The 27,963-nt window shown below is 33.8% G+C and overlaps 1 protein-coding gene across 3 annotated transcripts in view; it reads right to left on the minus strand.

The window, feature by feature from the left end:
* ABCC4 (ATP binding cassette subfamily C member 4 (PEL blood group)) overlaps window positions 1–27,963 on the minus strand; it is a 273,974-nt gene that overhangs the window by 189,467 nt on the left and 56,544 nt on the right. For 2 of the 3 annotated variants that reach the window (XM_074191906.1, XM_074191904.1), the window contains exons 2-6: window positions 27,436–27,546; window positions 26,273–26,393; window positions 18,707–18,934; window positions 16,486–16,602; window positions 3,862–3,951 (exon numbers count right to left, since the gene is read on the minus strand). In XM_074191906.1, the coding sequence (XP_074048007.1) occupies window positions 3,862–3,951; window positions 16,486–16,602; window positions 18,707–18,934; window positions 26,273–26,393; window positions 27,436–27,546 (667 nt within the window). The remainder of the gene's footprint in view (window positions 1–3,861; window positions 3,952–16,485; window positions 16,603–18,706; window positions 18,935–26,272; window positions 26,394–27,435; window positions 27,547–27,963) is intronic. The other variant, XM_074191905.1, reaches the window with a different exon arrangement.

Genomic DNA, 27,963 nt, shown 5'->3' on the forward strand with positions numbered 1-27,963 from the left:
TACCTTAAGGAAGAAAATAAAGTATAAGAGATCGCAAAAATAACAAAAGATAACTTTTTTCCCTAAATTAAATGTAATAGTCTTTCATCTTTGTTCAAACTCCATAATCCTTTCTCTGGATACAGATGGTATTCTCCATTACAGATACCCCAAAATTGTCCCTGATTGTTGCACTGATAGAATGAGCAAGTCCATCAAGATTGATCATCACCCCCCCTGTTGCTGTTAGGGTGTACAGTGTTTTTCTGGTTCTGCTCATCTCACTCAGCATCAGTTGATGCAAATCCTTCCAGGCTTCCCTGAATCCCCATGCCTCCTGGTTTCTAATAGAACAATAGTGTTCCATGACATACATATACCACAGTTTATTAAGCCATTCTCCAAATGAAGGACATTTACATGATTTCCAAATCTTTGCCACCACAAACAGGCCTGCTATGAATATTTTTGTACAAGTGATGTTTGGTCAATTACAACAAGTTATCATTAGGATAATACATTATGATCAAGTAAGATTTATCCAAGGAATGCAGGGTTAGTTCAATAACAGGAAAACTTAGTATAATTAATTATATCAATAACAAACCTATCAGAAATTATATGATTATATCAATACATTCTGAAAAAAGCTTTAGACAAAATCCAGCACCCATTCCTACTAAAAACACTAGAGAGTGTAGGAACAAATGGACTGTTCCATAGACTAATAAACAGTATCTATCTGAAACCATCAACAAGCATTATATTCAATGGGGAGGGGCTAGAGGCATTCCCAATAAGAACAGGAGTGAAACAAGGATGCCCATTATCACCACTACTATTCAATATCATATTAGAAATTTTAGATTCAACAATTGGAGAAGAAAAAGAAATTGAAGGAATTAGAATTGGGAAGGAAGAGACAAAACTCTCACTCTGTGTAGATGATATGATGGTACACCTACAGAATTCCAAGAAATCATTCAAAAAACTACTGGAAATAATTGGCAATTTTAGCAAAGTTGCAGGATATAAAATAAACCCTCATAAATCCTCAACTTTTCTGTATATGACTAGCAAGATACAGTAGGAAGAGCTAGAAAGAGAAATCCCATTCAAAGTAACTTCAGACAATATAAAATACCTGGGAATTTATTTGCCAAGGCAGACTCAAAAACTTTTTGAAAACAATTACAAAACACTTCTCACACAAATTAAATCAGATTTAAATAATTGGCGAAACATCAACTGCTCATGGATAGGTTGAGCTAATATAATAAAAATGACAATTCTACCAAAACTAAACTACCTGTTTAGTGCCCTACCAATCAAAATTCCAAAAAAAATACTTTAATGAGTTAGAAAAAGTTGTAAATTCATATGGAGAAATGAAAAGTCAAGAATTTACAGGTAATTAATGGAAAAAGGGCAAAAGAAGGTGGCTTAGACCTACTGATCTAAATTATATTATAAAGCGTCAATCATCAAAACTGTTTGGTATTGGCTAAGAAATAGAGTGGTGGACCAGTGGAATAGACTAGGTGCAATAGCAGGAAATGATTATAGTAATCTGCTGTTTGATAAACCCAAAGAGTCCAGCTATTGGGATAAAAACTCTCTCTTTGATAAAAACCTGTTGGGAAAATTGGAAGTTAGTATGGAAGAAACTTAGATTAGACCAAGACCTCACACTCTTTACCAAGATAAGATCCAAATTGATACAGGATTTAGACATAAACAACAATAATATAAGCAAATTAGAAGGTCAAGGACTAGTTTATCTGTCAGATCTATGGAAAGGGGAGCAGTTTATGATTAAGGAAAAGATGGAGAACATCACTAAAAACAAACTAGATGATTTCAATTACATTAAATTAAAAAGCTTTTGCACAGACAAAACCACTGTAACCAAGGTCAAAAGAAATGCAGTAAACTGGGAAACAATCTTTACAACTAATGTTTCTGACAAAGGATTCATTTCTAAAATATACAGAGAACTGAGTCAATTTTCTTTTTAAAAAAAGCCATTCCCCAATTGATAAATGGTCAAATGATATGCAAAGGTAATTTACAGATGAGGAGATCAAAGCAATCCATAGTTTTATGAAAAATTGCTCTAAATCATTACTTATTAGAGAAATGCAAATTAAAGCTTCTCTGAGGTATTAAAGCTTCTCTGAGGTAACACCTTATACCTCTCAGACTGGCCAATATGATCAGAAAGGATAATGATCATTGTTGAAAGGGTTGTGGGGAATCTGGGACACTAATCCATTGTTAGTGGAGCTGTGAACTCATCCAGCCTTTCAGGAGAGCAGTCTGGAACTATGCTCAAAGGGCAACAAAAATGTGCACATCCTTTGATCCAGCAATATCACTACTGGGTCTATACCCTGAAGGGATGATGAAAAAGGGTAAAGGCATCACTCGTACAAAAATATTCATAGCAGCCCTGTTTGTGGTGGCAAAGAACTGGAAATCAAGTAAATGTCCTTCAATTGGGGAATGACTTAGAAAAATGTGGTATATGTATGTCATGGAACACTATTGTTCTATTAGAAACCAGGAGGGATGGGAATTCAGGGAAGCCTAGAGGGATTTGCATGAACTGATGCAGAGTGAGATAAGTAGAACCAGAAAAGCATTGTACACCCTAATAGCAACATTGGGATGATGATCAACCTTGATGGACTTGTTCATTCCATCAGTGCAACAATGCGGGACAATTTGGGGCTGTCTGCAATGGAGAATACCATCTGTATCCAGAGAAAGAACTGTGAAGTTTGAATAAAGACCAAGGACTATTAACTTTAATTTAGGAAAAAACATTGATATCTTATTGTCTGATCTTGCTATCTCTTATACCTTATGGTTTCTATATTATTTCTCTCTCATCACATTCAATTTGAATCAATGTATACCATGGAAACAATGTAAAGACTGATAAACTGCCCTCTGTGGGGGGTGGGGGGAGGGAAGTAAGATTAGGGGAAAAATTGTAAAACTCAAAATAAATAAAATCTTTAAGTACTAAAAAAAAACCCCAAGTGATGTTTGGTGATGCAGTGGATAGAGCACTGACCCTGGAGTCAGATGGGCCTGAGCATACCTCTATTTTTTAATGGTATTGGAGAAAATATTTATTCTTCAGAAAATGAGCCATTTATCTTTCAACTTATCTACCATAAAAACTTAACATAGCTAAGCCATATAACATAAATATATATATATATATACACACACACACACACACACACACACACACACACACACACACACACCAACAGCCCTAAATGAGGGGTCAAATCCTCTGACTCTTCTTTCTTATTGGTTACGAAGAGAACACTCAGGAAAAGTGTTTTAAAAGATCTAAACTTCCTTATTTGCTTGCCTGATTTAAATGTCACTTCTACTAGAAAAACACCAGACCAAGAAGCAGGCAAACTTGTACTTTATTTCTGCCTCAGCTGCTAATTAATTACATAACCTTGGGAAAATAATTCAGGTTTCTGAGTCTCAATTTCTTTCTCTGTAAAATAAGGAGATAGAACTAGTTGATCCTTTCTAGTTTTTAACACAGACTGGAAATTCATCACAGCAAAATTATACACAGTCAGTCTATGGCAGTTTACCATAACAAACATGAGACTGTTTTTGCTATTTTTTTAAAATGTGCTCTATTCACACTTAATGACAATATCTCTGTCTGTATATCTGCCTATTCCACCATTGGTATATAAGGATAAGCAGAAGAAATGATATGTCACTAATATATGCTTCAAATAAATTTTAATTCACTTGCACAAAACAGTTAGCTGTGGGGTGGGGAAAGGGAGAACAAAGAGTATGTGCAATTCATCAGCAAGGTAATTTTGCTTTTACCTGATCAAACTTGTTCACGTCATTGGACAAAAGATTCACAATTTGACCTGTAGTTGTCTTTCCCATGGCAGCATTACTAAGACGAAGCGCCTACCATAGTAAGAAAGGGCAGAAAGAGTATTATTGAATTGAAATGATGCCAACAATCTCTGGTTACATTTATAAAATAGCATGAAAATAAAAATGACTATGTCTCAAATTGTGGTTTGTTTTTTTACACCCCTCCCCAAACTTGAAAAAAAAAAGTAACCCATTATAGAAAAGGAAGATTTGGTATTAGAATTCAAACAAGCTTGTTGCATAAAGTTGTTGCTGATGCTGACGATATTTCAGACCCATGAGTTCATCAGTGTGGGAAATCCCAGTGTGAGAAGTTCTTTGACTAATGCATATCTAGAATCTAGACTTAGGGAGCTACCATGATCACATGGACATATGTGTCAGTAGGACTTGTGAACAGGTCACAGAATAAGACTAGGAGTTAAAAGATCCTTAGAAGTCATCAAGCCCAATCTCCCTCATTCTACAAATGAGGAAGATGAAGTATGTAGTAGTTAAATGACTTACCCAAGATCACCTAAGGTAGGATTTTCACCCTACCTAACTTCATAAAATCAAAAAGTAAACCCAGATCCTATAACTCCAAATACAGTGCCTTTCCCAACACATCATGTTTCCTGGCCCAATTTCATTATACTTCATTGCTTCTTAAAACCACTGGAGGAATTGATTTGGCTACTTATATGTGTTCTCCGATTAATTGTGGTATCAAAAAAAGGTAGAAAAATACAAGGAAACATGAATTACATTCTAATCTTATAAATTTATTAGCTGTGTGATCTTTTTTTTAGTTTTTTTTTTTTTGCAAGGCAAATGGGGTTAAGTGGCTTGCCCAAGGCCACACAGCTAGGTAATTGTTAAGTGTCTGAGGCCAGATTTGAACTCAAGTACTCCTGACTCCAGGGCCGGTGCTCTATTCACTGCGCCACCCAGCCACCCCTAGCTGTGTGATCTTAAGCAAGTTATCTTACCACTTTTTTGTCCCAGTTTCCTGTTCTGTAGAGGAAAATAATAATGATCCCCATCTTCTTGTTATGAGGATCAAGTGATATAATGATTATGAAGTGCTTAACACAGTTACTGGCACATGAGAAGTACTATTTAAATGTTAACTATTGTTATTATTATGTGGTTAATTGTATGAAATTTTTCCAGACTTGATAACTCTACATTTTTAAGATGCGATTATGAAGATGCCACAGATGATAAATTGAATGGAAAAAGGAACAGGGCTACTAAATCACACAAGTGGTTTCCTTACACACACATAACACACATTTTTAAGGTCAATAGTTAACTTTTTTTTTATTTTCCTTAACTGAAGAACAACCACCAACTGTACACTTTTGTGGCCAAAAATGATTTTGAATTAAATAAGTTAACTTACCAATATCACATATTTAACTGATGAAAATTGAGCAGGTTCGATTTAATTTAACAAACAATTAGCAGTTACCCCTTGGGAATTGCAATACAAAAACTGTGTGTCAACACAATCCCCTCCCCCATCCCCAATGTAACTAAAATTAGAAATATTGAATTCTAGTTGGGTTCAACATTTTCTTATATAATTCAGCACATTTTGCTGGATCTCAGATACCTTGTCTATCAAATGGAAATGGAGACAACATTTTCTATCTGCTTTATAAACTCATTTTGATAGGAAAGAAAATAACAGTATAAAAGTCACAAAAATCTGCATTAATGAAGTCAAAGCATTATTAGGTTGGGGGATTTACTGAAACACAGAAGGTTGAATGACTAGTGCTTGGGATCATATAGGTCAGGGATGGGAAATACTCTTTCTGTCAAGGACCATTTGGAAATTTACTCATTTTACAAGAAAATAAACTGGGGGGGGGGGGGGTGGAGCTAGGTGGCGCAGTGAATAGAGCACCAGACCTGGAGTCAAGAGGTCCTGAGCTCAAATCAGGCCTCAGACACTTACTAATTACCTAGCTGTGTGACTCTGGGCAAGTCACTTAATCCTACTGCCTTGAAAACACCTAAAAAAAAAGAAAAAGAAACTAAACTGAGGCTCAGAGAGGTCCATGGTTCAAAAACTAGATAAATAGCAAGAAGAAGAATTTGATTCTAGGTCTTTCCTGATTCTGTCTAATTTCCTACTATACCAAGCTATAATAGGCTATCTAAAGTGCACTGATAAAACAAAAACTAGGTGAAGAAATATTCCCATTAAATATGGTAGAAATTAGATAATCCCTTCATCCCTATATCAAGTTCTTATAGTAATTTCTCTACTTAATAAACCATAGAGTAAGCCATCAAGAAGTGGTTGTATTCAACTTTAATAAAACCTGACAAATTCGACTTATAATTTAAACTCTTGTTAAATTATTTGAGAATTTCCAACAAGTTACTGCTTTCACAATAGGCTATATAAGAATGTTGTGGAAGCACAGTGTATTTATTACTTTTGGTTGAAGGGATAAAAGAAAAGTTCCATATTTAATCACATAAACTATCACATGCAACTTTATGCTCACTAGTAACAAACAGACCATCAATGCCAAAATAAAAAAAAAAACACATACCTCACTAACCAGAATATATGTATGTAAAATGTAAAAATAACAGCAGGATATTATGAAGTAGCTGCTAAATAACAGAGTAAAGCAAAGTGACCACAAAACAGCAAGGATAAGAAATTAATTTTTAATAATATGTTAAAGAAAATCTGTTAGGTACATTCTCAAGTTACTAGACAACAACAGACACACATTAGTGGGATCATCAGCTGATAGAAGGTATCTTACCAATCAAACAATAAGCTCTCACGCAAAGATTTAAATCTTTTCAGTCATTCATACATTTAATATCATTAACAATGCTATATTAGTATAAAGGATAAAGTAAGATTTTTATTCATTCCTTCATTGAACAAATATTTATTATGAGCCTACAATGTTCATCCTTCTCTGTGTCCAATGAATTACACAGTCCCTGTCCTCAATAAGCTTATGTTCCATGAGGAAAACAACCATTACATAGATGCATACTGGTTTTATAATTTATTTACAAGGGTTCTTTACCTAGTTATTTTTTTATTACATTGTATCTTCTTTCCATTTTATATTAACATTTCATAAAGATTTAAAATGCTACATTAAATTAACTCTATATTATCTGCATCACTTAGGAGGGATGCTAGTTCATATAATTTAAATCTGTCATAGTCTTCCTCTCTTACTCCACCTGTTTTGCTTAGCTAGACAATAGATTAAAGCCCCTGAAGCCCTCATTTCTCTCAAAATGGGTCTTACTAGTCCCTCTTATCCCATCACAGTTGTGTAGACTCAGGTTACAAAGGAACATTGATACAAGAAGGGCTCCACTTTTCCCACCAAAATTCCCTACAACACAAATCCTATGTAATACGAATTAGGAAAGAAACCAGTTCCTTCTCCTGTATTGACAGGTGGGCCATGTTCTGTCTTATGCAGGTAAGTCAAAGAAAACAGTATCCAGAAATAACTCATCAGGAGACTAGTTTAAGTTCTCTAAAGGGATAGGATGAATTTTTATTCTCGACTGAAGTACAAATCATAATTTAAAGATTTTGATTTGGAGGATATATTAAGGAGCCAACTAGTTCCAACTCCCTCATCTTCAAGACATAGAAAGAGGTCTAAAGAGGTACAGAAAAATATGAAAAGAAGGGCCCCTGACTCTAAAGCTGCAGAAAGAGGCCTAAAGAGTAAAGACAAAATATGAAAAGAAGGTTCCTGATTCTAAAAATGCAGAAATAGGCAGAGGAAAGGCAAAATATGAAAAGAAGGCCCTGACTCTAAAGTCACTATCTCACTTTATCTGTATAACTCCCTATAAAGCTATTATTAAATTTTAGCCTATGTATATACATATATACATATATTACATGTGTGCTGTATATAATAAATTATAGCTTATCTTACCTATCAGGCATTGAGGTTCAGAAATGAGGAGTGACTTGCTCATGGTTTCACATAGCTAGTAAGATTTTAAGGAACAGATCTGAAATCTGGACCCTCCTGATTCTTAATTTAACATTTTCTTGATGACTGACTAAGAAATATGAATCTCACTTTGTAAAACAGTGATGCCCTTGAGTGAGTCAGTCAACTGGCTGCAAATTTAGTTCTATATCTACATATACATAGATATAAATATATTCACATTATATATATATATATATATACAAACAAAAATAAACAATCTCTATAAATTAAATAATTACATTCTAAATATATCTTTACACACAAATATGAATGTATACATCTAAGTGTATGTGTATCTGTATGCAAATGCATATGTGTACACACACCATACAGGATAAATAGGGAATACTCTCCCAGGAAAAAGCACCTTAGCTTAAAGGCTTCCTTCAGAAAGTACCTTAAAATTTTCATGGCAGTTTGCCCTGTTAAATAAGCCTGAACAGTTATTTCTTAGGTCTTATTTCTATTTTTTCTGTAACCATGGCTCCTTTTAAGCTGAAAATAATGTAAAATGTTATTTTAGCTAAGGCAGAAAATTGTCCATAAATTTTTTTCTGCCACACCTAGTTTCAAAACGATCAACTATTTAATCTCCTGCAGTTAATCAATGTTTGTGAAAGGAGGGCCCTCCAATTATACAATTTTGCCTTCTTTCCCTTTCCACCTCATTGAACATTCTGAGTAATTATTTCATAAAGTGAGTCAAAATGGCTTCTACAGCTCTTGGGAAATGAATCAAAATAATAGAGTGAGAATACCAAGGTCAGTTTCAAACAGAATCAGAATCTATGGTGTAAACAAATAGTGGAATAAAGGAAAGAAAAGAGGGTGGTAGCAAAAATTAGCTTCAAGAGGAAGAAAGGAGTCATTCCAGGGGATAATTCACAATATTATGCTCCACCTATTTTCAAAGTACTATGTACTAAGTATATATAAAAAAATGAAAAAAAAAGTCTTCCTTAACAATCTTACAAACCTACAAATTGGGATAGGACATTGAGAACACCAATATAAGAAATGAAATTTTGCATATTGTCAAGAATCAAAGGAGAAGTTCTGACAAAAATAATGCTTTAGGAAAAGTTGAGGGAGTGATCACTGTCAGTTAATAGTGGCCAGTAACGTTTCATCAAAGAAACAAGACTTGAAGTACAAATGAATGAATGAACAGATGAGGGAAGGATGAAAGGAAAAGAGGAAGAAAAGAAGGAAAGAAGGAAGGCAGGAAGCAAAACTAGTTAGCATATATGGAAATACAAAGATTAAAAAACATAATTCTTGTCATCAGGCAGTTTAAATTCTACAGAGAAAGAGAAAAAGATTTAAACAAGCAGAGATGAGGAGGAATTATGTTTGGTACAGAAGACAAGTCTTTTTTTTTTGCAAGGCAAATGGGGTTAAGTGGCTTGCCCAAGGCCACACAGCTAGGTAATTGTTAAAGTGTCTGAGGCTGAATTTGAACTCAGGTACTCCTGACTCCAGGGCTGGTGCTCTATCTACTGTGCCACCTAGCTGCCCCTAGAAGACAACTCTTACCACAAATTATTCCCCTAAGATTATAACAAAAAAAATCCCTAATATATTTTAATTTTTTACTTTAAGTAGCCATCCTCTCAACTAATCACTAAAAAAATCCAACCATCTCTTTTACAGAAAACAATCATAACTGCATTTAAAATTGACTTATTGAAATCTTACTTATTTTGCTCATGACTGTATATGGCTAGTTTGGGGCAACAGAGGCAATAACATCTTTAAGCCTTTGACATTAATCTTAAGAATTCAAGTCATAAATGCAGCATTTTACAGAATGTAAAAATGTTGCTTTTTATTTCCAGAATTTTTAAAATTCAAATATCTGGTATCTAGCAAAGCTATTGAAGTGGTATGCATATATAATGCAAAATAAGTCCAATTCTTCCTTCCCCTTTGAAAATTTTTATTAAGGCTTTTAGAATTATGGGAGAGTACTGTGGAATAGCAAGAAAATTAGAAAAATAAGGCAAGAATTCACAGGTAATCAGATACTACAAGATCCATTCAGGATATTAAATCTTACCAGAAGCAATTCTGCTCATTTTTCTTGAAAACAATTTTATGGAAGCTAGGAAAAAACACCCACAGTGTGACTTACTATCATTAATGACAGTACATTTCCCAACTGTAGTGCAACAAATGAACCTAATCCTTATCTATTACTACTTTTAATTTTTACCATCCTTTTAATTTTTACCAACCTTATGATTCTATCTCAAGTCTGTTCTCTGGGTTCCTATAACACAAAAGACTACAGCAAAATGGAGCTGTAGCCAGCAACTCCTTTAAGATAGAAAAACTGAGGAAACAAAAAAACTGAGACAACTGTTCTAAAGGATCCCAAAGGGAAGAAAAAGAGGCAAATTCTTGAAAATATCAATGAAAGAGAGCTTCTAGGTCTCAGATATGAGCCAGGGACTCCTTAGGAGTAAAGTAAGGTTTTAAATGGGGATTTGGAACATGCAGCCCAACAATATTGAGGGGGGGATACATAAATCTCAGCCCATTAAAACCAGTCACTCTATGGACAATTTTCCTTCTGTTTCACATTCTAGATAGCCAGTCATCTTCATCCTCTTAACCTCTTTCCACTTCCCTCCAACAAAAACTCTCTTCTCCCCTATATGTGCTGTCTTCCCTTATCAGAATATAAGTTCTTTGAGAGCAGGGAGTAAAAAAAAATCTTTGTATACCTCCCACTTAACACAATGACTTCTCTAAGTACCCAATAACTGGATGGTTTTCCATTCCTCCTCAATATCATATTTGTTGTTTCTCATTTCTAAACTGAATATATTCCTTTCTTTAAGAAAATTAAGCCTTGAGTAAAAGAAAAAAAGTTTTTATTTAAATATTCTACAGTTGTAGAGGATTTTGTGATTCCTTTGGGGTTTGTCAATCAACATAAAAGGCTATTTTCAAGAATAATGGCTACAAACCTTCCTACACATAGATTGGAAAGGTACATGTTGCTACACAATAGATGAAAAGAAGTCTGTTATGATGTTACACACCTACTCACAAGAGTGTGAGTTTGTTCATGCCAGGCTTCAATTTCCCAAATCATGAATAATAACAATTCATAGGGGTTTTTTTTAGTATTTTGAAGAACTCTATGAGGTAATAAGAAGTTCAATTTAGTATTATCTTCATTTTGCTCATAAGGAAACTGAAGTTGAAGATCAATCACTCAGCTAGGCACAAGTGAAACTTAGTTGGCTCAAGGGTTGTTTCATGTCAAACAACAAATAAATACCAATCTGGACTACATCCTCCCAAATAATTATTAAATGAAGTATCTACCCAGAGGGATTCAATATACTCTCAGAAAGACAGAAAAAATGATTAATTATGCAAATATATTAAGACTACTAGAAATTATTTGTCTTCCCTTAGGAGTGCCATAGTTTGGGGTGGCTAGGTGGCACAGGAGATAGAGCAGTGGCCCTGGAGTCAGGAGTACCAGAGTTCAAATACGACCTTAGACACTTAATTACCTAGCTGTGTGGCCTTGGGCAAACCACTTAATCCCATTGCCTTGCAAAAACTAAAATAGAAAAAATGAAAAGAAAAAAAAAGAGTGCCATAGTTTGAAGTGGTGCTCAATAACTGATTGTGAGTTCCTATTTGAAATAAGCCTTCCTAATAGCACCTTTCTTTCCATTTCCTTAGGTAGCAGGTTTCTTTCTATTCTTCCTTCCTCAATCTGGTATGAATTTTACAATGAATTGAAAGCACAACATATTCATCATTCTACTGTTAAGTAAAATATTTACTTTGCTTATAACCAACTCACCTGTAGTGGACAAAACTGGACAACTTTCTGTTTCTGAAAATGAATTACCACCTACATTTTCAAAAAACCTAGAACTCATAACAAACAAATATTCAAGATATGAAAATGTCAAGAAAGATCCATAAGTATTCTTCCCAATATATTTCCCATTATTACAGCTACCACATTGTAAAGTCTCTTTTGACTGAGGTCAAAAGTCTCCACATTCTTCTTTCTAATCCATCTGACACTTGACTACTAGATGAATCTTTCCTAAAGAATGGGAGGGGGTATTTCGTTTACTCTTAAACAAGAATATTTTATTAATGTATAAAAACATTATTTGTACAAAATGAGAATAAATATTAAATTATAAAAAGAATTGTTCTAACTCACTTTTCAAATAAAAAAACCCTTCAATGGTTCTTCTCTGCAAAAAAGATTATGTTAAAAACCACTTCCCTTGGCATCCAAGGACCTTCCGTCTTGTTTCAACCTATATTTCCAACCGTATTTCCCACATCTCCAAAACATGCTATACTCTATACTGTATTATTTCTTCACTCTTCATAATCAAATGACTATCTGTTGTTGTCTCCTATTTGCCTAACTTCACTAGGGTTATTTTTGATATCTAGAACACTCTTTGTATTTCTTCTATTCTCATGTCAACTATAAAAATTCCCATTTTTCTTCAGTCTAATTCAAAAGCCAGCTGTATCAAGATGCCCTTCCTAACAATCCAACCAAAAATGAACCCTCCCTCTTCTGAAATATTAACTTTTAATTTATACCACTTCTACTGCACTTATGATATATTTCCTAAACTTACGTGTTTGTGTGTGTGTGTGTGTGTGTGTGTGTGTGTGTGTGTATAGACAAACAGATGTCTTGTAACCACAAGCTCTTTAAGGATAGGGATATTTCATTGGTGATCCTGGAAGTTATTTCTGGAAGTCATTTAGTCATTTCTGATTCTTACTGATCCCATGAAACATATCAACCTATACCGACCATTTTCTTGGCAAAGATACTACAGTGGTCTTCCATTTCCTTCTCCAGTGAATTAAGACTAACAGAGGTTAAGTGACTTGCCAAGGATCCAACAGGTATTATTATCAGAGACTGAATTTAAAACTCAAGTCTTCCTGGGTTCAGGCCCAAATGTCTATACATTGAACTACCTAGCTGCTTTCAATAATTATATCTGAAGAGTAAAAATAATAATAGTAATAATAACTGATATTTATTTAAAGCTTTATTATTCACTATTTATTTTATGAACAAGTAATCAATACAAATTTTGAATACTTGGTACAGTATATGTTTATGGGAGAGGCCTTTTGGCCTATAATATTAGGAGGCTGAAAATGTTATCACTATATGGGTTATAATTTATATTTCTTATTCATTCAAAGAACTAAATTTAAAACTTGAGAAAAAGGCTACCAAATAGTAGAAAGTGTCTTGAATGAAAGGTCTTAGAGTTAAACTGTAAGGTGCTTGTTTACCAATTTATAAAATGAAATATTTTTTTAGAATTAAATATCTCATTTAAAAAAACTTAAAGTGGCAAGACATTAAATATAATATAAAAATGCTTTTAAAGATACAGAATCTAAGAAACAATTCAGCACCTTCCTCAGTAAGATAAATATAATTTCAACTGAAATAGAATTTTTGTCTACTTTATCTTTCTTACTTTGGAGTCACATCCTTTCTGGACTTAATAAAAAGTTCAACTGACTACAAAAATACTGGCTACAGTAACTTCAGCTCTGAGTCACTGCTTTGATTACTGTCCTTCATGGTCTACAGATAAAACTAATCTCCTATGGGATTCTGATCTTTTAAAATTAATCTTGCTTTTTTGTTCCACAGAGTAAATGAAGACAATAAAGCAAGTTCATTTTAGAGAATGAATTCTATCAAAAATCTCTTCTCTTCAATTGCAGTAGAGTTTCCTCACTGAGCATTAGAATAAAAGGACTGTTTCTTTCAGCTCCTTGAAGGAATTTAAAATTTCTAATTCCTTTTTAGCAACCCCTTAGAACTCTGGAACAATTACAAACTTTCTTTGGATTGAACTCCTTCCTTTGTGGCATTTATGGATTACATCCAAATATGCCAGGATATGCCATGGATTTTTGAATAGAGATTCAAGGTAGGACAGAATATAAATGGTGTAACATTGTTCATTTTCATTCTGAATTATAGGTAGGCTCTCATTTGAAAATTTCACAGTACAATTAATAAGTTTCATGCTTAGGTGATTTAAGATGAATTCAAGCCATCCATTTTATTTGTTCAGCACCATGATGAATTATAGTGGAAACAATATAGAGAAGCATTATCTTCATCTAAAACCATACAGTGCCCACACAGTGTCTGAAGAAAGACATTACTTAACAGAAGAAGGATGAGAGAAGGATAAATACAAAAATCAAGAAGAAAGGGGTCGCCACATGAGGGCAGGCCAAAAAAATTCTTTGTAAAAAAAATGAGATTCTTTATCTAAAAAATTATGAATCACACCGGCCCTGGAGTCAGGAGTACCTGAATTCAAATCCAGCCTCAGACACTTAATAATTACCTAGCTGCCTAGGGCAAGCCACTTAACCCAACTGCCTTGCAAAAACTAAAAAAAAATATATGAATCATAAAAGTTTGGAGACATTAGTGATCAATTCTAATCCCTCACTTTTAAGAGATGAGAAAACTAGAAGACTAAGAGAAACAAAGGGGCCAGGGTCTTGCAGATAATTAGGTTGCAAAGTAAAGATTCAAATCCAAGGTTTCAAACTTTTATTCTTTATTTCCACTAAAAATCTTTTTGAAAAAAGAAAAAAATCTATTCATCAAATTACAAAATTCTAGAATAAGGAAATAGGTAACTTACGAACACTTATAAAAAGGACTTTTCTTCACAAGAAAGTAATTTATAGAAGTCACTATCTCAGGGAGATTACACAATTGATAGAGCAGTAAGCTGGACCTGAGTTCAAATTCAGTTTCAGACACTTACCCCTGATTGTCTCTAAAAAAAGAGGAAAAAGAAGTCACTACCTCCAAGTATATTTCAAATATCTTGAAATAGCATCAAAAACAGTTTACACAAATGGACATCTGCATCCATATTTAAACAGGGAAGTCAGAACAATTAAGGGTCTATCTCTGACCAAGAGAAGTACATATTATTTGATAGACGTTAACTTCTTTATTCAGACTGATATAAAGAAGGATAACTATACTGCTTTCAACAAACCAATCTTTGCCATCATTGTCACAGAAGGAATACCAGGTCAGATGAACAAATGACCCTCTCCAGAATGGTGATGCTTGTGGTTTGGGCCAAGAAAGAATTGTAGCAGATCTATCAGCTCTGCAGGTGAGCTTCACTATGCTTCCTGCTTTGAGTTGTATTACCTGAGAGTTGCTGCAGAAACTATCAAATGACCTGTTTTGAGACATGCAGAATGAGGGTAATAACTACAGCTTAATTGTACAAACCAGTCTAACAGGGCCAGCAGCAAAGGTCTATGAACTGAATGGTAAAGAATCAAGAGATTCAGCTCTGTTGGTCCTACCTCTGCCACCACTTAATTGAAAATATAAAAATAATTATGCCATTTCCCATGTTGAGTATTTCTTTCATATATCTATGTATATATATATATATATATATATATATATATATATATATGGACATTCATAAAGTGTGTCTTCATAGACACATACTTATAAAGAATAATATATATTCTGTTGTGTCTATATGAGTGGCTGTTTAAATTTCTTATTCACTCAAAGAATTGAATCTAATACTGGAGAATAAAAAGCCAACAATTAGAGGAAGTTATTTTAGCAGATTATATATGTGTATGTTATTTCAGATTTAAAGAAATACATATTTCAATACTTAAGCCAGCGGTTTGACTATGATATTCTGGGCCAGCTTTACTGGCAAGAGAAGTAAGAGGAATAATCCCCTCTAATTCAAAAGCAAACTCCTTGGTTGATCAAGATGCTACAGAGAGCTCCTGCAGACTCACCACTACTTTGAATGACTGAACAAATGAGATCTGAAAAAAAATGTATGAGTCAAACTAATTTAACTTTCCATTATACAACCCATAGGTAGGATAGAAATAGCAAAAGATCAAAAGCAAAAAGTAGTCCTAAATCAAAAAATGAAGGTGAATGCCAAGGAACTCTTGACAAGCTTACATGTTCAATAAGCTTAGTAAGGTGCATTTCCCACGATGCTATTCAAAACCATAAAGTACTAATAATTTAACTGTCTCCTTGTTGATGTAATCCAACTTAATTATCTCCTAGCATCAGGATTAAGACAAGGGACCACTGGAAAGAAAAGTCACAAACACTACAGCACAACAAAGAGAAAGATCTTTAAGTTTGGTCACAATACCAGTTTTCAGCCCTAGACTGACCTAAAGGAAAAGATGAAGATGCTTATTTCTCCATTTTCTGCATGTTACTAAAAATAAAAATTTAGTTCTTAGGGAAATTTAGCATTCCCATGTTTCTTGAATTTCAAGTGAATTTTGAGAGCATTTTCTTGATGACTTAAAGAGACAATTCTGTTATGATAGCTACTCAGCAAATTAATACCTTGGGGAGGTACTTATATTCAAGTAAGCAAATAAGTCAAGGTAGATCAGATTTCCCAAAGGCTAAAGGACTATTTTCCAAGGTATTAGTGGAAACAGGAAGAAAAACAGGTGAACAACAACTCACCAGGCCAGAGAGCCTTGAACAGCTACAACATCTAGGCTCCTTCACTAAGAATACCCACAATGTCACATATTTATTTACAGAGGTAGACCCAGATAAACATAAATGTAGATAATTCATCTGCATGGAAAAAAAGGAAAATCTAAAGACAATCTCCCCTGAATGCCACTTGCCATTTTTACATACATCTTAAAAAAATTTATCCTTAGAATAATTTTGTAGGGTAGGCAGAAAAAGTTAGTATAATCACCTCATTTTACATAGGATCAAACTGAGGTTCATGTTAAGTGATCTGTCCAAAGTTGCTCAAATAGTGACTGTGCCTGTTGTATAAAATACATACATATTACCCATTTCATCTTGAATAATTTCTACTCATAAGCCCTTTGCTCTGATGAAGGGAAAAGAAAAACATCTTTCTATTAGAGTACACACCTTCATGAAGTCCTTCCAGATTCCCTGGGCTACTAATGGCCCCTCTCTCAAATTTATTTTATTTGTATTTGTATTGTTTATAGTTCTTATTTATATATTTATAATCCATACTTGTTGTTCCCCTTACTAAGATACAATCCATCTCTAAGCAAGTATGGATTGAGGCATTCTCTGTACCTAACAAATACAGGATTATGGCAGAGATTTTACAAATATTTGACTGGTTAACAAGTATAATATTTATTACAATGGTCTTATCTTTCTTTTTCAGTAGGAGAATTGAAAGGTAGTGGGAACTGGGGATAGGGATGTCACAGAAAAAGTACACAAAGAAAACAGCCACTTAAGCATTTTTAATGTACAAAATAAAAACAGAAAAAAGTCAAAATTACAGACAAGTCAGACACAGATTCTTAAAAAAAAAAGAAAAAGAAAAGTTAGCTGGACCTAACAGATTCACAGTTTCACATACAGTCCTTTCTGCCCCCTTCAGTTCTACTGTATATGTAGAATGTTCATTTTACTTGGTGCTTGTTAATATCAGAATTTTTTATAAAGACAAGTGAGAATGAGTCATTTCAAAAATCATATAAACTGTTCAAAAAAATTTAAAAAGGCTGAAATCAGTGATCAAGATTATAAACCATAAACAGGCTCTAATACTATTAACAATTCCATTGAGACTAGCTGCATGTAATCTAGTCATCATTTTCAATAATTAGGACTAAGAAATTACCCCCTTGCAACATCGATGAGAATTTGATTTGGAAATTGATACATAATTCAGAAGGCTGACATTTCTAATTCTTTTTCTAAGTTTTCTGGGGTTTTTTTGGCAAGGCAATGGGGTTAAGTGGTGTGCCCAAGGCTACACAGTTAGGTAATTATTAAGTGTCTGAGACCGGATTTGAACTCAGGTAATCCTGACTTCAGGGCCGGTGCTCTATCCACTTTGCCACCTAGCCACTCTCATTTTCAATTCTTTTTATAATTTTATTCTAGATGGCTATGATTCTATTATTACACTGCATAATCAGAAAATGGAAAAGATATTTGGACAAAGAATCTTGTTTAGAAAGCAAATCAAGAGTTTGAGGAATGAAATCACTAATATTTAAAGTGGGCAATTTTTCTTATGTGAAAAAATGATTTCTAATGAAAAGTAATAGCGTCCTTGTCAAATTACAGAAACAACCCAAATAAAATTTCTTATGATTGGAATGGATTGGGATGTTTTGTTTTCTAGTTGTCATACATTCCATTGATTTTTTTTTTTAAATAAGCACAAAAATAATTTAATGCCATCTGTTGGCTCTTTAAAAATTAGTCATAAGATCGAAAATAGCAACTTCTGTCACTGTAAACCAAGTGAATTTTAAAATGTCTTTTGTCCAGTTTCATTTTTAAACATTAACTTTATTGAAAGAAAATGTACCACTGCATTATATATTGGCATGAAATTATCAAAACTGTAACTTACAATTTACTTTTAAAAGCCCAAAGACGGTAAGAAATTCTAGAAAGTCTATGGACAGAAGTATTAGGATTCTAATTTGTCTTGATCTGTCCTCATAATGGGAAATATACTATATTCTAGGATAACTTCTTTGAAACAAATATAAGGTAACATAATTATACTTCCAAAAAAAGAAAGATTAGAGAATTTTATAAATTCTTTGGTTTTTATAGAAATATTCATGATGATCCTTTTTAAATATGAAGTTAACAAGCATAATGTATTTTACAAACAAATTACTGCATAAAGTAAGGAATATATAAATTTTCTTACCTTCCGATAAATCATATGGCACATGGCTACTCGAAGTTTCATTCCTGTACATTGTACATGATAAAAATATAGGTGGTGCAATATAGCCAAAACGAGTGTGCAGAAGGACAGAGCAGCAGCATAGGCATAGGCCACACTCAAAGCTACATTGTTAAGGGGATCATCATAACATTCAAAATATCGTATAATTTCCCCCAAAAATATTGGTTGAACTACTTTGGTGCTTTCCTAAAAAGTAAAATAGAAAACAAAATTATGCAAAACATAAATCACATAATTCAAAATATCCACTTTTTTCCTACTTTGGTTGGGCAAAGTCTCACTATACTGATTCATGAGTCATCATGCCATGGACCATATGTTATCCCAAGACAAGGAGAATACAAGTCCAAAAGCTATTTTTAAACAAAGCTTAGAAGCTTCTTGCTGTTGGACAGAATACACAATTCATTGGTAAGAAGAATGGCAGAGGGAGAAGTGGGAGGACAGGGGGATGAATATTTAGCCAATGGAATGTTCCAAGAGCCAACAGCAACAGCCAAAAACAAAAACAAAAACAAAAACAAAAACTGCATATTACATTTCAATGTAAACTCCCATTAACAAATTCATATTGAAGAGCAACTAGTGTTACACTTGTCTTGTATTCTACCATGTTCAAATTACACCTGAAATATTTTATTCTGTTTTAGATTCCAGATTTTAGAAAGGGCATTAGCAAGCAGGGGTACATTCCAAAGATGGCAATACAGTTCGTAATGGAGTTAGAAATCATGCCATTCTAGGACAGGTGGAAGGAAATGGGGGTAGATCTGGCTTTCTTTTTTAAGAGACTTAACTTTAACTTACCCTAAATATCTGAAGGGCCATGATATAGAAGAACTATTAGAACTTATTCTGCTGGGTACCAGAAAGCCAGAACTAGAAAAAAATAGGTAAGTTTCTAATTTTCAGGTCAATACAAGGAAAAGTTTTCTAATAATTAAGTGGAATGGGCTGCCTCAGGAGGCAATTAAGATCCCTATCAGGAAAGGTCAACAAGTAGGGGCTGGATAACTTGTGAGGCTTTTTTGTAAAAGGGATGCCTGTTCAGGCATGGATTGGTAATATGACCTATGAAGTCTTTTTCAATTCTGTAATTCTGTGTATTACCTATGTACTACTCATATTTCAAGCATGCCTAATAGGCAGCTAAGAAAAAAGAGTGAAAATGTTTCCTTTTGGATTTGAGTCAAAGGCAGCAGCTGACAATAGTCCAGACAAGCTATAAACTTAAGACTAATAAATAAAATATTAATTATAATCAGAGAACTCAAATAAAGAGAAGAGATTTAGATCACTGAAAAAGGCCAAAAAAAAAAGATTCTTTCCTATGACCTAGACTCAAACTGACTTTAGTTGCAAGATCACACAGGTTGTTTTTTTTTAACTACAAATCCTTCCCATCCATCATCTATGTCCATGTAACCTCTGGCATCCCCTTCTAACTCAGTCTTCCTCTACTTCTCCATAAAAGAAACCTATACTTCAGACCCAACCTTTACTTTTCAAACACAATATTCAAAAATTAGGACCTCTAACTTCTATCTCCTTGACTGAAAAGACCAATTAAAAGGGGGGATGAAATCAAACACATATATTCAAATTCTATTAAAAAAGATTTGGAAATGTTTAAAAATACAAGATTTTAAGCAACCTCTCAGTAATTTATTTTTTAAATTACACCATTAACAAGAAGACAAAAGGAAATCAAATGAGTTTATGAAAGCCTTCTTTCCACTGAAAAAAAGCATGGCTATTTGTAAAAAGATTTTTCTACTATTAAAGAAGGAATAATCAAGTCATTTTTAAAAAGAAAAACTCCAGTTCCACATGTGATTTATAACACACACTAAATCAGTCTTAAAATAAATAGAAGTAGAAAGCAGCCTCTCTCCTAATGCTAGTACCTTCCCTCTGCTGCTTATCTCAATTTATCCTGCATATATCTTGTTTATACCTAAAATGCTAGCCAGTGAACTCTTTGAGAGAGGGGAGTCTTTTGGGGTTTGGTAATTTTTTTTTTGGCTTTTTACTGTAACCCCAGGGACACCCAGTGGACATTTAATAAATGCATGCTAACTGACTACTGGGAATGCATAAAATTGAGAATAAATTTTACTTATTTATTTAGGTGAGAAAAGGTATTAAATGGTATGCATATATATATATACACATATATATATATCTGAATACATAAAATACATATTCAGTATGTAATACACATTTAAGTTTAAATACAGTCTGCCACTGACCTCACTTAAGTAATGCCATCAAGTTTTTGTCTGCTATATAAAGAGGAGAAAATAGCTATTCAAAAATGAAATTTGGGCAGCATCAGGTAATATTGAATTTTGCATACCACTGGACACCACTTGGGTTCTTCTCTAATGATCATGTCTTTGGTTTGTTATAGTACGCATTCTTAGTCACTAGATGACCAATGTCTAAAACTAACTCTGGGATTCTCTCTGTAATCTGTGGTCTCCTGGCAGGGGCAAGGCTACAGTCAACACCCAAAAACAATCATTATAGGAGAAAATAGTAAGTAAAGTCAGTGGGTAACTGATTGCAAGCCACTCATCTCAGATAAACAAATCTTAACTAAAAACTTAAATGAAAACTTTACAGTTCAGTGTGGGAAGCTGGTAGGGAGAGACTTTGCACATGCCTGCTTGTGGCTCTGTAGGGAATATTATGGAGCATTCAGTGTCCCAGAAGGAAAAATAAAATCAAAAGTGATAAACAAAGAAGAGCTCTTGTCACATCTAGTCCCTGAACTTGACTCCTTTAATCATTCTATCTCCATAAAAGTAGTAATTAATGATGATAGCTGGTGCTTGTGCCCTCTTTCCATCATTCAACTACTCTACCAAGAATGAAATAAGCAAACCTGAGATTTGGTAGAAAAACATCTGTAATTCAATGAAATCTTTCTAAATCATAAAAATATGCTCAGGCAACCCTATTTCTGAATGAAACCTGAAATGTCTGAGAAGATGAGCAAGGGAAAACATCTGATCTCTCATAACAACAAAATATTTATCCTGCTCTGAAAATTACAGCAGACAAGGAAGAGAACCAAATAATGTCTTTAGGTACCCTAACTTCTGGCAAGGAATATAATCTCCATGAGTTTCTATCTATCCTCCACAGTATAGGCTTCTCATGTGATTCAGGGTCAGGATTAGAATTCTTCACTCTTTGGAGTTAAAGTACACAAGTGTTAAAAACCTTCTCAAAGACTTCTCCACCTGACCTTGCTTCTGGATTAGAATTCTTCAGTCTCTGGACTAAAAACCTTCTCAAAGAATTCTTCCCCACCATCTGACCTTGTTTCTCAGATTAGAATTCTTCAATCTTTGGAGGCAAAGTACAAAAGTGTTCTAAATACCTTCTCAGATAATTCTTCCCCACCATATGACCTTGTTTCTCAGATTAGAATTCTTCAGTCTTTGGAGGTAAAGTACAAAAGTGTTCTAAAAACCTTCTCAAAAAACTTCTTCCTCCACCAGACCTTGTTTCTCAGGTACCTTACGGACAAGTCATGAATTGTGACAACTTTAGCTTTTGGTCAGCTTCAGAGTTGATTCTGTTCCACTTGCAAACTCTATCCCAAATTCAAAGAGACATAAGGAATGTAATATCTTTATTATCTCTGTTTTAAGAGAGTGCATAAGACATGCCTCTCAGCAAGATGAAGACATCATGTGTCCATTTTGTAGTGATCACCTCTGAAAAAAATAAATTGACTAGAGATCTAGCAGTCACCAACATATAACAAAATGTATGTGTGTCTTATCTTTGCTCTCAAATAGCAAGAGTCTATTCTACAAAATCTTAAAGTTACATTTAGAGTTAGCACATATTAAAAAAATACTGTTTCTATTTGTAACTGAAATCCTTAATTTTTCTTCTTTGGATACTGAAATGTTTGTGTTCGTTGATGATTAAGTACATGATAAAAAGGAAATTTTTTTTCTAATTATGTTTTCTGGTTTTTAGGGGTTTTTTTGGCAAGGTAATGGGGTTAAGTGGCTTGCCCAAGGCGACACAGCTAGGTAATTATTAAGTCTGAGGCCAGATTTGAACTCAGGTACTCCTGACTCCAGGGCCAGTGCTCTATCCACTATGCCACCTAGCTGCCCCTCTAATTATGTTTTAAGGTTTTGTTAATTCAATGCTTTTCCCTGTAAGGTCTCGGAACAGTCTGAGACTTTTAAACTCCATCATTTCTTTCATTTTTGTTCTCAGGGATATCTTGACTGGAGTACAGGTCTTTTCTAAATCCTTACCTAAAAGTGATTTTTTGAGTAAAGAGGAAAAAATGAAGTTCATGATTGCTAAGCTATTTGTTCCTCAAAACTTTACAATATTTATATAATTATATATAATAATATATAAATCATATTATATAGTTGATATATACATAATATAAAATATATGTAGGTCTTATTTTTAAATAATTATTCAAGCTTGAATATTTTGATATTTAGTTTTTAATTCTATTCTTTTTTTCTGATAACTATTATCTATGAGGCTAAAGCATAGCTTGCTTTATATATATACCTATATACACACACACACATACACACACACAAACACACACACAAACACACACACATACACACATATGTTTGTTTAATGTTTCCCTCCATTAGATTGTAAATTCCTTAAGGTCAGGGACTGTCTTTGGTTTATTTTTGTATCCTCAGTGGTTAGCATAGTGTCTGACACATAGTAGGTGTTTAATAAATGTTAATTGACTGATTGATACTTAAAACAATAAAGATTGTTATTTAGGTATTTCAAGAGATATAAATGTGAAAGCAACATTGGTTTTCCTTTTTAACAATTGGATCACAAAAAATGAATAAATTTATAATCCAAAATGTTTTACAGGATCTCAGAGCAAACAAATGGTATGATTGAACTGGAAACCATTGTTTCTTTTTGGAAATTTCAACCTTATTTGATGCAGTGAACTAGGTCCAAGAAAACGTATTCAATTCCCAGCCCGTTCACTCACAGATAACTTGATGCTACTGACAGTTCCAAATGCTGCTGTCATAGTTTTAAATTTTTCAGTTTTTTAAGAAAAATGGTTAACAATACATATATGATATATACATATATATGTATGTAATGATACTCATATGTGTGTACATGTCACATGAAATGCTGAGTGTGTAAATATATACTTTAAAGGATTTTACATTAGTATATTTGTACATATATAATATACATGGATATGGGTATACATATGTATGTATATCCATATACACACTACATGAATTAATGTAATGTTCTGCAAAGTATAGTCCTCAGGGTTAACATGTTCTTCAGAAGACATGCAATCCTCATCTGAACAAATTCTACAAAACATGTGTGTGTATGTGGGGCAGAGTTACAAAACTACCAATGAGACTTTAATTAATCAATCAGTCATAGCATTTTCCACTCAATGTAGTTTGGGAATCTAATTCCAAGCAACTGAACTTTGAAGTTAGTTAAAAATCCCAAAGCCACAGTTAAAAATTACTTCTTTTGAAGAAAAGCAAAGAAAGACCTTCTTCCTACATTCATCTTTTTTTAGGTTTTTTTGCAAGGCAAACGGGGTTAAGTGGCTTGCCCAAGGCCACACAGCTAGGTAATTATTAAGTGTCTGAGACCGGATTTGAACCCAGGTACTCCTGACTCCAAGGCGGGTGCCTTATCCACTACGCCACCTAGCCGCCCCTCCTACATTCATCTTGAGAAGATTAATAGTTCTTTCCAATTTCTCTACACTAGCAAGAAGCCAACAGTCAAACTGGAGAGATTGAAGAGCAAGAATATCAAACTTAAGGTTTTCTTTCTCCTAGAAATTCAAGTGAACTGAAACAACCAAGCTCCATATTTACAACAGTATTGGACCCTTTGACAGGTGTGTTTTGTTCATATATCAATTGAAGTTCATATATCAATTCTGCCCCTGTCAAATTTCAAACTAGATCCAACTTAGATACCCATTAAAACAAAAAATGAGAAGCTAAGCACTCTAAATGATTGGCTTCATTCTCTTCTTAGTAGCTCAGATCAGAGTATTACATATGAACCTCCCATTTGTGACTACCAAGTACTGTCCCATTCATAGCAGTGAAAACAATTAGATAACTCAACAACACAAAACAAATATTTACCTATTATGTACAAATCCTACTGTCACACTCAGACAAAAACGGGGGTCACTAAACATTAGATAAAAATCCTTTGGGCCTCAAATATTGACTTAAAACCAAATCTTGTTTATATATGTCTCTCTCTCTCTCTTTTTTTTAATACAACAGCACATTAAAATAAAGTTGCACCACATTCAAAATTGTGTTAGGGGCCATATGTGGCTCATGGGTCATGTGTTTGATAACTCTGACTTAATCTAAGGCTATTGTAATCACTGATTCCAAAAGATCTTGCTCCAAATCCTGGAGTAAACATTGGGAGATAGAAAGGAATTCAAAGCTCATCCAATTGGACTCCTCATTTTACAGATAATTTAACAACTAAGCTCTAGAAAGGTTCAGGGCCTTGGTCAAAAGTCACAAAGGAAGGCCAAAAGCAGTAGGGAATTGAATTCAGACCTTCTCTCACCAAATTCACTACCTTTGGCTTTACATCAAAAATATCAATTCCAAGGGCAGCCTGAAACTTTAAACTGAAATGGAAAAATGTTTGCCAAAATAAATAAAAATATAATACAACATAGATACTGTCAATTTGTGGTTTTCTCAATCAACATGCTTGAGTGTGACATCACTTACCCATGGTTCTTCTTGGATTTATTGTTAAGTTTACCATTAACTATACTGTATTCTTGGGGGCCATAAGTAGATAAAAGTATGAAACTATCTAAGGTATAACTTGAAGCAGGGTAAAATTGGGGACTCTGGCTCAAATTAAATGCAAGCATTTTAAACATGACTAAAATTAAAAACATATTTTGAAGTTAAAAAATTCCATCTCTAGCAATTTTGTGATCAAGTCAACTTGCATATGTTATGTCTGCTGGAAAAATAAGAAAAGAAGGGGGAAATGGGGGGAAGATAAGGAGATGATAAGGTAATTTTTTCCCCCAATATCACTCTAATCTTTGTTTTTTTGTCATTGAATGTTTCGGTATTCCTTTTATCAATAAAACATGTTGAAACAATAAAAAAAATTAAATAAGATATAATTTTTTTTAAATTTCAATGTAAGCATTTAAACTTTGAAAATAAACAAATGCTACCAAAAAAGTAAGGGGATGAACATTATAAACCCTTATTTAGAATGCAAGAATGGCTTAAGTCCCAGCTGGCACAACCATCCCCCATCTCCTATCCCCAATTCAGGTACCTCCCTGGGTTGTTCCAAGAATCAAATAGTTATAAATCACTTAGTACTGTGTCCAATACATAGTAAGCTACAGAAATATTACCTTATATTTAGCTTAGTATTTCTTTTGTAATAAAAGCAAATAAAAAACTGCCCACATATAAGAAACATCACCTCAAACAGGGTAAAAATTCCCAAAATTAAATAGGATTTCCAGTAACACTTTATAATTGCTTTGGTTAAAGAGGGCCTTCTGGCTTCTTTTTCTGCTCTTAAGACTTCTTTATCCCAGTACCTAGGAATCAAAACAAACAAAATCAGAAGAGCTATTGATTAGAGTAAAGAAAAGAGTGGTTAGAAAAGTTAAATAAAAAATTGCTTTGATTATTTATTTCAAAATACAATATATCCTCTGAATATTCTCTCAATACTGGCAATTGGCTCATCCAATAATTTTTTTGTTGTTTTGGGGTTTATTTTAGGTTTTTACAAGGCAAACAGGGTTAAGTGGCTTGCCCAAGGCCACACAGCTAGGTAATTATTAAGTGTCTGAAGCCAGATTTGAACTCAGGGACTTCTGACTCCAGGGCCAATGCTCTATCCACTCTACCACCTAGCTGCCCCTCATCCAATAATGTTTTGATGGGGAAAGAATCTCCCCTTTTAGAACATAAAAAGGTGCCAATATAAAGAAAGATAATTGGTTTTTAAGTCTTACAGCTGGGAAATTAAAAATTGTGTAGAAGCCAAAAATAATAGATTATACCACAAACACAAGCTTAAATTTGTGCTATAACAAGGCAATGAACCTCTCCTTTGAATTTTTCCATCCATCCTTATTATTATTATACAATTTTCTATGTATGCATTTCCTATTAAATCAGAACCATTTTGCAGTCAGGGCCTATACATCATTCTGAAACTTTGTCTTCCCCAGGTCTAGCAATGTCATACTCATAGGAGACACTTAAATTTTATCATAATGAAAACTTTTAAACATGCCCAATCGAGCTAGTAGTGAATAGGGTGTTTTCAAATGCTTCTGGCATCACTAGGGAACTCCAACTGCTCTGTTCCTATTCTTTTAAAGGCACAAGAAGTGGTCCCACAGACCACTGCATTGGATTACCCTCCAGGATACTAAGGAATTCAATCCTGAGCATAAGCCTTAAGGGTTACGAGGCCATGAAGCATAAAGATCTAAGCTTTGGGAACCCAAACCAAAAGACCAAAAGGAGAAAGAAGTCAATTGCTATTTTTTAAGTTTTCAAAATCCACCAGGCAAATAGTCACTGTCTTCTGTCCTTTGTTTTTTTTTTTTGCTTCCAATTTCTTACCCTTGCAACTCTTCTCCAAGCATTTTTGAACGATCCTCAGGAAGCACTGAATACATATCATCTTCTTCTAATCTCCGTTTATGACCAATTTGAAATAAGGGATTTAGCCACCTGTTAAATTAAGAAGAAAAAGGGGTGGGGTGGGGATATTAACATTGAAATGGTAGATTTTGTCTACTTAAACAACTACCATTGTGGACAATTTATTTTTTCTAAACATGCAACCACGTGGTGTGGATTTTTCATTAGTTACTGTTCAAAGCCAGGTATTGAACTTCCAATAATTAATACTTGTACATGTTCCAAAAGGGTGGTTTCATTTTTATACATTTGGAAAGACTCAATAATATTAGAATGTGGGACTCTAGTCCCAGGTGAGTCACTAACTAGCTTAATGAACTGGGAAAGGTATCAGTCTCTTTTGAGACAATTTTTTTTTGATGTCTAAGATCAGAGAATGGGACAAGAGCTCCTCTGAGACTAGTAAGCTATGATTGTTACAGTTTCTTTTTTATTTCATCAAAGGAA

Source organism: Macrotis lagotis, chromosome 6 (assembly GCF_037893015.1).
Source record: "Macrotis lagotis isolate mMagLag1 chromosome 6, bilby.v1.9.chrom.fasta, whole genome shotgun sequence".
NCBI lineage: Eukaryota > Metazoa > Chordata > Mammalia > Peramelemorphia > Peramelidae > Macrotis > Macrotis lagotis.